This window comes from Argopecten irradians, chromosome 6 (assembly GCF_041381155.1).
Source record: "Argopecten irradians isolate NY chromosome 6, Ai_NY, whole genome shotgun sequence".
NCBI classification, from domain to species: domain Eukaryota; kingdom Metazoa; phylum Mollusca; class Bivalvia; order Pectinida; family Pectinidae; genus Argopecten; species Argopecten irradians.
Window position 1 is genome coordinate 26,279,619 of NC_091139.1, and position 13,841 is coordinate 26,293,459.

Consider the following 13,841-nt stretch of genomic DNA (forward strand, 5'->3'; position numbering starts at 1 on the left):
ATTTACCCGGAAGTGGAATTCGACGCGACTTTTGAAGGAAAAATAACACGAAAATGGCTTTGTTACAGGTAAGAACTTAGCAAATGTTGTTTATTTGAGTCATCATTAACATTTTAATTATGTGTTTTTCTTAATTTTAACAGAAACACAACACATGCTCCACTTCACCAACAAAAGTTTTGTTAATATGATGCATCAGCTGTCTGTCAAGTGTCGTGGTGAAATCAAATGTCAAAATGTCAACCCTTTACTGTTAACTGTTTAACACTGTTTAACCGGTTTACAGCTGTTATACAGTTTTCTTATATCAAAACAAACCAACATTTCTTTACTTCATAAGATCTGACAACATCCCATTAGCAACTAATATGTGCACATTATATATATATCCCACACATGAGATACTGCTGCATTTTATAAATTAGTAACTGTCAAATATAACGTTAGGCCTACTCATTTGAGTGTACATGTAACAAATAAAAGATTTCTGATTACAAAGCTATTTCAAAAATGGGCTTCAGGATTTTTAGATTTAATTTCTGTGCATGTGAACTATCTATTTCTATTGTCTTGCTTTGTTTATATGAACTGACATTTATATCACTAGTACTATAGTGTAAATGTCACGGTAACCACAATTAATCAGTATGACAGATAGCTAGCTGTCTTTAGTTGGGCCAGATCCTGCTGCAAAATATACATATCAAAACGTTCTTATCACCGACACTCTTTGGTATCAGACTAGGTCAACTGATTCAAACTGTTTACATTCTATTTAAACATTACCACCAAGAAGCATCACTTCCCTTGGCCTTCTCAACCAATGAATAATTTATCTACCCATACAGCAAACGCACGCACGATATATAATGTCAATACAGTAGTTTCATTTCTACAACTGTAAATTCTCATAGTATGCAAATTGCCTCTAATCTTGACGCATTGCTATATACAGTTGTATTTGGGTATATTAGTGAAAAGACTAAGGTAAAGTAGCACTTCTTGGTGGTCAGTTCGAATAGGAGATGACTTGGCCAGATATATACCATGTGTTTGTGAGTATAACATGTCATACTTTTCGGAGAAAACAGCATGAATTGCACTCAGAAATGATAATACCACAAGGAAATGGTGATATGCAAAGACTAAATAATGTTTTACGAACAGCACATGTAATCTCAATGCCAGCGATCTAGAGGTTCTGGGTTTTATCTCATATGAAATATAATGTATGTATATACATCATGTAACAATGAAAATAATATTTCTTCATGTTAAAAATATATGTACCAGCGAAAGCTTGGGTCCAAATAATGAATGATTTGAATAAATTGTTGTAATTAATATAACCACAAGTTTGATTATAATCAATTTTTTTTTACAGAGATGTATGAGGTTATTACCAAGGAAAATGCAAACCAGATTTGTCCAACATACACAGAGTAGGAAAGTCTACAATAGTGATGTTGTGGAAGAAAACCAGCCAGTTACCAATATCTACAGTCACCTACTGCAACAACGAATAATCTGTATTATGTCCCCTGTGAGTACAGTCAAACCTGCTCTAACGACCGCCTGTATATAACGACCGTCTGTCTATAACGACCGGTTTTTAGACTCCCCGTGCATTTTTACTATATAATGGCACTGTGCATAATGACCACCTGTCTAATGTGGCTAACGACCGGTCATTTTAGCCCCGTCAAAGTTGTCTAACGACCGGTCGCCGAGATCGACTTTTCGACTACCGAGTACAGTGTGTGTTTAGTAGCATCCCTTTGACCTACTTCCGGTAATTAACTCCCTTAGAAAGCAAATGGCAGCCATTACTGAAGCCCAAGCTATGAATTGTTTATACAGGACTGTATGGTTTATAACCCTAGCGGTCGTAGCATTTAAGGTATAAATATGGTTGCCGACTTGAGGATGCAAGTTTTAACAACCGTTTATGCCTATCGAAGACTGAAATTATGTTTGGTCGCGAACGCCATGTGCACGAAAAGATCACTCGTATAGTCGATTTATTTAATGTGTTCCGTTATTCATTGTCAATATTTAACATTGTTTTATTACTAAGAAATAACCTGTACTTATTTCAAATTAGCCCTATAAATTTAAGTTTGATTTCTTTACGATTTGAGTCAGTCGGATATTCGCCCGATGTAACTCGATATATATATTTATCAATAAAATACGGTCACATTACTTTGTAGAAATGCTACTGAAAGTTAATATGTGTACGTGCATTGTTATTTTAATAGTTTTTAAGTTATATACTGTGAGAAAACTCCTCCAAATCGATCTTTCATGTTCCGAGATTAATCCGTCAAAACTGGTTACTAGGGATATATATTAAAGAGTTGATTTTGTTATGATCGAAATATCCGATTGCACTTGAAAGCCCCATCCAAACATTAAAAAAATAAAACGAACACAAATATCATTTCTTAAATAATGCATGGCATTAAATATATACATATCCAATAGCAGGTCTGTTTTGCATTAATATAAATTCAGTTTTATTTACTGGCTCGTTGATTTGCACTAAAGCCCCAACCTGTCTATAAAGGAAACCTGTCTATAGTGACCGTTTTTCTGTCACCCCTTCAGTGGTCGTTATAGACAGGTTTGAATGTGTATATAATCTAGTGTACAATGATGTTCAATAACTGAAAGGTGTTTCAGATTTAAGGCACTTAAAATTTAAGTTAAATTGTTTGCAAATGTGTGCATGTATACTTTATGTATTATACACATTCTTATATTAAAATAGATTTATAATTAGTAACCCATGAGAAGTTATATTCTAGAAGCAGAAGAAAGCAAAGTTGGTTGATCTCTAGTCTCCTTTCACTGTGACAGGGGAGATTATCATCATGAAGTTTCATAATTAGAAATGTGTATAGTATAGATAAAGTTTGTTTATCTATCACAGGCAAATAATGTAGCTTATACCTGATACCCCGCTATATAGCTGTAGATTTAATGACTTGTCTGTGTGTGATGATAAGTATTTAGTCCTAAATAAAATACTTTATAGTTATATTTTCCTTGTTCTTACAGATATCCGATGAAATAGCAGGCAGTGTTATAGCTCAGATCCTACACTTACAGGCTGCAAATACCAAACAAACAATCCACATGTACATCAATTGTGCAGGTAAGTGGCATCCAAACTAACATAAAGAGGGAATATTAAAAATCAAAGAGTAAACATTTATCAAGTTTAATCGCTCGATTTCCCCTGCTGCTGCTGCTATATTTTTGCCGAATGGAAAAGTTTGTAAGTTTTCCTCATTTGTTTCCTTCTGAATATTTCCTTTATACTCTTCGATGTATGGATCATTTGATGGCGACTTGTAGAGTTAACCTAATTCTCTTGATAGTATTTTGTTCTTCAGTGTGCCCAATTACATAGCTCCAGCTCTATCCCTATAAAATATACATGTAGCACCAGTACCATGGACAGTACAAAAGATTGAATTCATCTGTGGGTAGAAAGTTTAAATTCCTATCTAAAAACCAAAAAGCGAAAATCAAGAGGGAGTTAAAATTCACCCATTATCATTTATATTTTGTACAGATGTATCACAACCTGTTTACAGATTAAAATACATACTAGTTTTTATAAAACAGTTTTCAAAGTAAGAAATATAACCATGCTCTGCATACGTTCTATAAGAGATGTAATGATTAAAATGATGATAATAAATGCTGTTTTTATCATGTAGGAGGACGGGTGTCTTCAACACTAGGTATCTATGACACAATGCAGTTTGTGGGTAACCCAATAGCCACGTGGTGTGTTGGTCAGGCTACAGACATGGGCTCCTTACTTCTGTCTGCAGGGACGACAGGGATGAGACATGCTCTCCCTCACTCCAGAATCACCCTCACACAACCAGTCAGTGGACTCAGTGTAAGTTCTCACCAACTAGTAGTATATCGTATCTGTAGCTACATATATATCTCATTACCTGTTTTTACCGATACATCAAATCCTCTTTTTTTCCCTCCTGATAATGATTTTTGAAAATAACTACTTTTTTTTCACATCCAATATCAAGTGTTCAGTCCCAATGTTTAGGTAGCAAAGTCGAAATAATATTCTTTCATTTGATCACCGTTATTTTTTTCTCTCTCATTTGAAAATGTAGTAAAAATGTGTTTACTCCTATGATTGATGATAATAGTTGAGTTGCTGTGCCTCAAGAGGGAAATTGAGGATTATTTGATTTACTGTTACATGTATTTTGATTGGAAACTAAACGTTTTGGAAGTACTGAAGCTAAATTTGTTTATGATCATTGTTCATGTTGTTGCTGTGACTATTGATGTTTTGTTGTTTTTAACAATTTAGTATCATTTTAGATCTATCATTGAACTGTTTATAGGGGCAAGCATCAGATGTTGAAATTCAAGCAGAAGAAATCTCCAGAATCTTAAATCAAGTAAACAATATTTATGCCAAACAAACAGGGAGAAGTTTAGAAGAAATCGGTTAGTACTTTGTCAGATATTATCCATGTATTTAGATACAAAATATTATGTAACCTCAAATGAAGTTCAGTGATGCATCGTTACACTACTATCTAAATATATTTGTTTCTCAATGATCTGAGAAATGAACCAGTCTTAGCTGAGGTGCCATCTTTGTAAAGACTGCACTTTAAATCTTTGGTCATATGTAGCATGACATAAAAGATACCGTTAAGTTTTTAGCTCACCTGGCCCGAAGGGCCGGTAAGCTTATGTCATGGCGCGGTGTCCGTCGTCCGTCCGTCCGTCCGTCGTCCGTCCGTCCGTCCGTCCGTCCGTCGTCCGTCCGTCAACATTTCCTTTAAATCGCTACTAGTCATAGAGTTCTGTATGGATTGTAACCAAATTTGGCCACAAACATCCGTTTTTTTTTTGTTTGTAATTTTTTATTTTTTTGTCAAACAATACATCAGTTTTACATCAATCACATATTCATGAATTATTGATATAGTTATCTTCCATGCACATCTTTCACTCTGCCATTCTTTCATTCATCATTATAATTTCATTGTTTGATTTTTTTTATAGAGAGAGGGGAGGGAGAGAAAAAAAAATAAAAAAGAACAAAGAATTGGGAAGGAAAGAAGGGATAATGGGATGAACTAGAAACGAGAGATCGTGAAGTATAATATTTAAATGTAGATATATTCTTATATGAAGAATAATGAATCAACTAAATGAAAACACGATTAAAACAAAAAAAAAAGTAAAGAAAGAAAAAGAAAGAAAGAAGGGGAAAAAAAAGAAGAAAAAAAAGAAAAGAAAAAAGAAGAAGGAGGCAAGGAGTTAGATAGTCATTCTATATTTGATAGTTACAATTGAATTAAAAATTACTGCTCAACATCCTGATCAAAAGCAAGCATGACACATGTATGTATGACAACAAATAAATATATATTCTATTTTAATAAAAGATATGTGCAACTGTCAGGGATTTGTGAGTTCTATTAGCTTTATCCATTTTTTCCAATCTTTGGTAAATTTTTTAAAAGTTTTTTCTCCTTTTTTATAAGCTATATATCTTTGAACATAATAATAATCTTTTAATACAGTTTAAAAAAGCTGTCACATTTAAAGAACCATGTAAACATCTTGTTTTATAAATATAGTGTTTGATAAAAAGAACAATTTCATTATCGATTCTTTGATATATTCCGTTATGATTAAATTTTCCGAAAAGCATAGTTTCTTTATTAATTGCAAATGGTATAAAACAGAATATCTAAAAGACTTTCAAAATTAGCTAAAAAATCCTGAACTTCAGAGCATTCCCAAAATAGATGAGTGATTGTCTCCCTTTCTAAAGCACATAACAAACAATAAGGATTATTAGAGAGACCAATTTTACAAAGATAAGTGTTAGTTGTTAGTATATAATGGGAGATTCGGAACTGAAGCCACTGAAGTTTAGTATTATTGGTAGAGATGAAGGGTATATTATATATATCTTTCCATGTTTCTTGATCGTAGTCAAAAGAGGTTCCCCATTTAGCTTGACCAGTTATTACAGTATTGTTTTTGACAAGTGCTCTATAAAAATCTTGGACTCCACAAATGTTTTTCAGTATAATTTCAAGACTAAAAGGAATAATTGGATAAAATAGTATTTCATTTGGTAAATTTATATTCTTCAGATACTTTTTAATGCTGGATATCAGTCCATTATATTGAAGATAATTACTTATTACACCATAACTATTACAAAATTCATCATATGTAAGGAATGAACATGGAGAAACACTTTTTAACAGGTCTTGTATAATTGAAATTCCCTTTCTAAACCATGATTGGTAGAAAATCGTTTTATTTCCAACAGTAATGTTTTTATTGTACCAAATTGGTGTCTTAAGAACAGAGTGTTTTTCCGCTTCTAATTGATTATCCTTTATTCTTAGTTTGAACCATGCTGTAAATACATCCTTCCAAAAATCATTCTTACAATTAGATAAAATTTTATTCAGATATTCACTTCCACAGTTTGCCAGATAAAGAATGTTTACTTTAGTTTTTAGAATCATTTGCCATTTACCATTTGATCTAAAAATTCTTCTTATCCACCCTATCTTTAACGAGTCTATAAACGATGAAAGATGAATCATTTTCAAACCTCCATCTATATAATTTTGGATAACTACATCTCGCTTAACTTTATCTGAGTTGCTATTCCAAAGAAAATAAAAAGAACTGTGTTAAGATGTTTTACAAAATTTTCACCTGGATTTGGAAGTGAAATAAAAAGATGATTTAACTGAGAAATTAAGAGAGATTTTATGATACACACTCTACCAATAGGAGATATTTTCCTTTTGTTCCATGTTTGTATTAAATTTTTTAGTTTACATAATTTTTTATCAAAGTTCATTTTTGGTATTTTATGAAGATCAACATGAAAGTCAATACCAAGAAGTGTAAATTTAGTAACTCCCCATTGTAAGTTCAAGCTCGGAATAAGTGTATCATTACTATACTTTTTACTTTTTACTGCCTATCCAAATAACCTGTGATTTTCCTGTATTTATTTTAAGTCCTGAAATTTTGGCATAAATATTTAATTCTGTAACAGCTGCCTTCAAAGAGTTTTCAGATCCATCAAGTATTAGAGAAGTGTCATCAGCATATTGAGAATTTAAAATACTACAATTTTCTATATTTATACCAACAATGTTTCTGTTATTTCTAATACGAATAGCTAAGACTTCCGCACAGATGATAAAAATATAAGGAGCGATTGGATCGCCTTGACGACAACCGCGCATAATATTAAAAAATGAAGACAAATTACCTCCTTGATTAATTGCATATTAATTGTATATAAAATAGCTTCTGGGACAATAGCTAACAGGATTAAAAATATTTTGGGTAAAATTTTGAATTCAGACCAGACAGGTTTTATTTCTGGACGATATTTAGGAGAAAATACAAGATTAATTTATGACATTATGCAATACACTGAGGAATATGATATCCCTGGAATGTTGTTAATAATTGATTTCGAAAAAGCTTTTGACTCCGTTTCCTGGAAATTTATTGATAAAACTCTAATATACTTTAATTTTGGAAATAGTTTAAGAAATTGGATAAAAGTTTTACATCATAATGCTAGCTCTGCAATTAATCAAGGAGGCCACAAACATCCTTGGGAGAAGGGGAACAGAACTTGTATAAATTTTGGCGCTGACCCCACGGGGGCATGAGGGGCGGGGCCCAATAGGGAAAATAAAGGTAAATCCTATAAAACGCTACTTGTCCTAGAGTTCTGCATGGATTGTAACCAAATTTGGCCACAAACATCCTTGGGAGAAGGGGAACAGAACTTGTATAAATTTTGGCTCTGACCCCCCGGGGGCAGGAGGGGCGGGGCCCAATAGGGAAAATAAAAGGTAAATCCTATAAAACGCTACTTGTCCTAGAGTTCTGCATGGATTGTAACCAAATTTGGCCACAAACATCCTTAGTGGAAGGGGAACAGAACATGTATAAATTTTGGCTCTGACCCCCTGGGGGCAGGAGGGGCGGGGCCCAATAAGTAATAGAGGTAAATCCTATAAAACGCTACTTGTCCTAGAGTTCTGCATGGATTGTAACCAAATTTGGCCACAAACATCCTTGGCAAAAGGGGAACAGAACTTGTATAAATTTTGGCTCTGACCCCCCGGGGGCAGGAGGGGCGGGGCCCAATAGGGGAAATAGAGGTAATCTTATAAATTGCTACCTGTCCTTGAGTTCTGCATGGATTGTAACCAAATTTGACCAGAAACATCCTTTGGGGAAGGGGAACAGAACTTGTATGAATTTTGGCTCTGATCCCTCGGGGGCAAGAGGGGTGGGGCCCAATAGGGGAAATAGAGGTAAATCCTTTAAATCGCTATTTGTCCTAGAGTTCTGCATGGATTGTAACCAAATTTGGCCACAAACATCCTTGGCAGAAGGGGAACAGAACTTGTATAAATTTATGCTCTGACCCCCCGGGGGCAGGAGGGGCGGGGCCCAATAGGGGAAATAGAGGTAATCTTATAAAACGCTACATGTCCTAGAGTTCTGCATGGATTGTAACCAAATTTGACCAGAAACATCCTTGGGAGAAAGAGAACAGAAAATTGTATAAATTTTGGTTCTGACCCCCTGGGGGCAGGAGGGGCGGGGTCCAATAGGGGAAATAGAGGTAAATTCTGTAAATCGCTAATAGTCATATAGTTCTGCTTGGATTTTAACCAAATTTGGCCCAGAAACATCCTTGGGGTTAACAGAATTTGTATAAATTTTGGCTTTGACCCCCTGGAGCAGAAAGAGTGGGGCCTAATAGGGGAATTCAGAAAGGAAACAATGAACTTGAATTCAGAACATTCCTAGGCATTACAAACCAGTTGAGCGATACAGGGCCTCTGGGCCTCTTGTTTAATCACTTCTCTCTCTTTCTCTAACTCCCGCTTAAAGTTGTGCATTGTAAGAACAGTACATTGTTACTCTTATTATGTTATTCTACGTTTCAGAGGACGCCATGCAAAGACATAAATTCATGGATGCAGAGACGGCCAAAGACTTTGGTATAATTGATAAAGTATTAGAATTTCCTGAGAAGAATACCAACAAATAATCTACAGCTGTTAAGTGTGATTGGATCCCAGGATAGTGATAGTGTATGTGTGTATGGACTATGGTTATCAGAATGGTGCATGTTTTTAAAAGTTTGTAGTTTGGAATTGAATGAATTGACATTTGCAAGTGACCAAATGTGTTCCAAAAATAATTTTATCAAGACAGTGCCAGGAATCTTTTAGCTGTAGTTTGGTTGATAATTTAGTGTGAATGTATGTTTGTGAAAAAGAAATTGTTATGTATCGAGTGCTAATATCAATTTTCACGAAAATAGTTATGTGATTAAAAAGGTTTTGAAAATATCAAAATGCTCTTTCTTTGTATTGTTCTATAAAAAATTCAATACATAACAACAACCACCTAAATGTGAATGATAAAATCGTGACTAATAAGATGTAAGCTATTTAAATTATCAATTTGAATAGAAAACTAGCATCAATTTCTTAAAATCTTCCATGAAAAGTATAATTAACGAGCTGAAATCGACTGGCCACAAGTCTCTAGAATAATAAAATAATCACAAAAATATTGCTCGATAATCCTTGTCTGTTTCTAAGTTTCAAACTAGGGGGAGATAATCTAGCATTTTAGCACTGCTGAGAAAATTGTGTCTGGTAGCCAATCTAGAACTGAAATAGTATGCTTTTCTTCAATTACTGACGGTCATTGACACAAAGTAATCTTGAAGTACCTGACTGAGATAATATTAGCAAAACACTTTCAAATGCTGACAATTTTCCTTCATATTATACACCTTAAGCTTTCTGGGCAATATAACAATTCCTTTAATAAATAAGATCAACAATTATATGGAACAATTCCATCACACAATTAAGTTATTATTGAAACACATACTGATGAGTCCACGGTATTTGGAACTCATTTTGGACTGGAGTACAAAGTCAAAACACAGTTTTTGGTTTGTCATGTCCTAACTAAGGATTACTTCCCTTTGAACACTAGTTTCGTCTGGCCTCCTTTAGATCCCGGAACACGTCTGTACGATAATTGCTTCTGGTTTACTTCTGTAGATAAGATATAAATCAAACATAACAATGAGAAAATAATACAGCCCCTTCGTTGAAACCTGATATAAAAGTTCTGTATTTGATTATAATTACCAAATTATTGTTCCTCACTTGTTATTGTGATTTATATTTTTATAGCCATTAAAATTTATTATAGCTTAAAGATTTATTTCCAAGCAAGTGTCCTCTAGAGGGAGGTACGTTTGAATTTTGATTCCATGCACCTGAGGATGGACAAGAAGTCACACTTCTAAAAGAAGATACATTCATGTTGATTTAAAAGTATACATTGTCTGGAAGTTCATGCAGCTCACATAGACAACGGGAGAAATAATGGAATCGCATTGTTGACTCAACTCAATATTCAGAACTATATAATTACCCTTACGAGGTCTTTCGTCCGACTGTTTTAAAGCATAGTAGGCCTGCAAAGAGACAAATGAAAAGCATTTCATATCCGATTGTTTGTGACCAAATTTTCTTGTAAACTACAAGCATCACTAACTGCAGCAAATTTCAAATCTTATTTGTTTTAAGACACATTGCTTTCACATATAGACCATGAAGGTATAATTTCCAGTGATACAGTAATTATAAGTATATGATTTGAAAATTATTTGTTTGGATGAAGGCCAAAAAGTCAAAATGACAGTCAAAAGTTTTTAATATCACACATTGCCTCATATTATCTAGAGTATTGTTCTAGTAATGAGTTGTGGTGTGGTAGGACAAACCTAACCAAACAAGAATTCCACGGAAGTGGGTGTGTCGCCTGCACAGCATCACAAAAATAGTTATTTACAGTTGGAAATATTGTTAATATTTAGGTGAATTTATCAAGTCCCGTAACTCTTGCAAATATTGAAGGATTTTGACCGGTATTGAACCCATCTAAAATCTCATTGATATAAAGCAATATACCAAATTTGGTTGAAATTGGACATTAAATACTAAAGTTATCGAGCGCAAACCATGGATTTATTTGTTTTGACTAATTAAAGTCCCGTAACTCTTGCAAATATTGACGGATTTTGACCATTATTGAACCCATTTGAGATCTCATTAATATAAAGCAATGCACCAAATTTGGTTGAAATCGGACAATAAATACTTAAGTTATCGCACGGAAACCGTTTCCCGGACGCCGACGCCGATACCTAATTAAGTGTCGCCCTTGCATTACAGGCGACACAAAAAAACAACTGGCGACAACCACATGTATACCTTGTTTGATTCGTTATCACACATGTATACCTTGTTTGATTCGTTATCAGGAGATCTATCCAGGTCCATTGGAGGGGAATCGTAAGATGACCAGAGAGATGAATGACCATCCCACGGTTGAGGTGTGTACGTATGCTTCTCATACTTCTCATTCCTTTGGTGTCTCTGTCCATCATAACAAGACTGGACGTTGGTCCTCTGTGGCGTGAACCTCGTTACATCGGGATAATTCTGTACTGGGGTTTGCATTTGCTGATTACTATCTATAAAGTAGAAACGGTTTACAATATGCAAACATGAACACTCGTATTTACAGTAAACAATATTTAATTGGCGGTATTTTTTTATTTTAAGTTTCCATGGTAACAGAAAATAAATCTAAAAAAAATTGTAATGTCCACAATAGCAAAAGACACAACTAAGGCGCTTGTCTGATGTATACAGAAAGTTTCAAGGAGCTGCGTTGAACGGTTTTGGAGTTTTAGCCTGGAAATAAGAAACAGTAATTTGGTATTTTAACTAAATTTCCATGGTCTCAGAAAACACCGACACATCAACGGAAGGAGAATAATTTGGACCAGGCACTGTGAAAAAGGTATTTTTCCATAGCGGGAAATGTATATGACAAGCTTTTAGATAGATATTTAACATAAAAATTGAGCATAGAGAGTCTTTAATAAAAATGACTTTTAAACCTTTTGATGTACTATCCTCTCGTGGTCGTGGAGGTGCCAGACCGATGCTTACTCTACGTGGAGGTGGCCATACCAAAGGACTTTTTCTAGGAAGTTCAGAACTTGTAGCTTTCTGAAGTATATTCTGGGTGATCAGTGTTAGGTCACCCGCAAATGACCTGTGACCTTGTGGAGGCCTTCTTGCTTCATTCCGATCAAATCTGATTTCCCGAAGACCGAGTCTACAATCTAAATGATTTTCTCTACGTGGTTGTCTATACATATTGTTGGCTATATCTGAACTCTGATCCTCTTGAGGCTGTATTCTATCTTCTTGCCTCCATCCGGCCACAATCTGATTATTCCTCTGTGTGTTCATTGGGTGTTGCTTTTGAAACTCAAAGTCTGATACTGAACGATAACTTTCCTTTAGGGAATTCTCCTTTCCAATACCTCTAAAATTTTCTGATTTGTAATGATTATTTTTCCTTTCAAAATAGGCAGACGAGGTTTGATCACTCACACTGTTATGGTCTTGCAACTGAGTATTGTGTCTGTCCGAATAATCTTCGTCTTCGTAAGCTGTTTTGTCCTTTACTTCATCATATGAATTCTTCATGTTCGCATCGACTGAATTCATTCCGAATGAATTGAACTGCTGTGCTTTTAAACGTCTAGCAACCTCTAAATTGACAGCTTTTTCAAAATCATATTCTACAACTGTCGAATCAAATTGTGGATTGCCCAGTTTCATATTTTTTTGGACATTTGTCTTTTGATATTCCTGCACAGGCAATTCTGAACAGAATTGATTTTCTTTCTGATGAACTTCTTCATAATGACTATGAACATTCTCTTGGTGTTTTCTATAGCTTTCTCCTCCAATTCCGTCTTGTTGCATTTCATTGTAAATGTTCCATGCACCTGTATACTTTTTACTGGCGATTGCATTTTGTCCCTCTAGTTCAGCCCTCTGGAACTCATTTAACTTTACAGATGGTTGAGACCCATTCAGAGACAAAATATCTTGACTGTCCTGTGTATCTGTTCCAAACTGTGCCTCCTCCAGTTTATCCAATACTTCACCAGCTGAAGGATACATGTATCTCACACCTGGCATGGCTATTGAATTATTTTGATCAGAGTCAAATACTTCTTGGTGTTTAATATCAATAAACTGATTGCACTGACCGGGACATTTTCTTCCAAAACTGTTTGATTCAGTAAATTTGTCCATGGCCAAAAGTTCGCATTCCAGTTTGCTACCAGAAGTCTTTCTTTGCAAGGTTGGACTCTGCTGGATTGTGAAGTTATCATAATCCTCCAACAGTGAGGGAGAGTCATCGACCGGTTGTGACCTGTCAAAGGGCTCCTGAGACAATTCTTTGCCTTTTTCACTACTTACCATATCCAAGAATGACTGCAAATTGAAGATAAACCTAGCGTAAGTATGCTATGTATAGAAGCAATCTGAAATATTTCAAAGAGTTTTTGTATGGACACATTTATATACATTTAGAACCAATACCTGGGCAACACTTTATTGGAATAAATATTCATGCATGTAAATCAATAAAATGAAAAACGATTTCAAATAAAGCAGCAGGTAATTTCAATTTACAATATTGTCCCACTTAGTCTAATATGTTTTTATTTCACGAGGATTTAACTTATAAATGATAATTATAGACCTAACTTCTAATTTAATGATATCAATGTAATTTATCAATGATTGTATATCCATGAGACTCAACTTTAAAAGATTAACAAAACAAAAGGC

The 13,841-nt window shown here is 34.5% G+C and overlaps 2 protein-coding genes across 3 annotated transcripts in view; one reads left to right on the plus strand and one right to left on the minus strand.

Annotated features, from left to right (window-relative positions):
- Nucleotides 1-9,443, plus strand: LOC138325475 (ATP-dependent Clp protease proteolytic subunit-like). Its single transcript, XM_069271159.1, has 6 exons — nt 1-68; nt 1,385-1,543; nt 3,064-3,160; nt 3,732-3,919; nt 4,395-4,500; nt 9,030-9,443. The coding sequence occupies exons 1-6, from the start codon at nt 54-56 to the stop codon at nt 9,131-9,133; spliced, it is 669 nt and encodes a 222-aa protein (XP_069127260.1). The 5' UTR covers nt 1-53; the 3' UTR covers nt 9,134-9,443.
- Nucleotides 9,167-13,841, minus strand: part of LOC138325471 (protein shortage in chiasmata 1 ortholog-like) — a 25,284-nt gene continuing 20,609 nt past the window's right edge. For both annotated transcript variants that reach the window (XM_069271154.1, XM_069271153.1), the window contains exons 27-30: nt 12,083-13,481; nt 11,418-11,650; nt 10,546-10,588; nt 9,167-10,160 (exon numbers count right to left, since the gene is read on the minus strand). In XM_069271154.1, the coding sequence (XP_069127255.1) occupies nt 10,078-10,160; nt 10,546-10,588; nt 11,418-11,650; nt 12,083-13,481 (1,758 nt within the window). In that variant the 3' untranslated portion in view covers nt 9,167-10,077. The remainder of the gene's footprint in view (nt 10,161-10,545; nt 10,589-11,417; nt 11,651-12,082; nt 13,482-13,841) is intronic.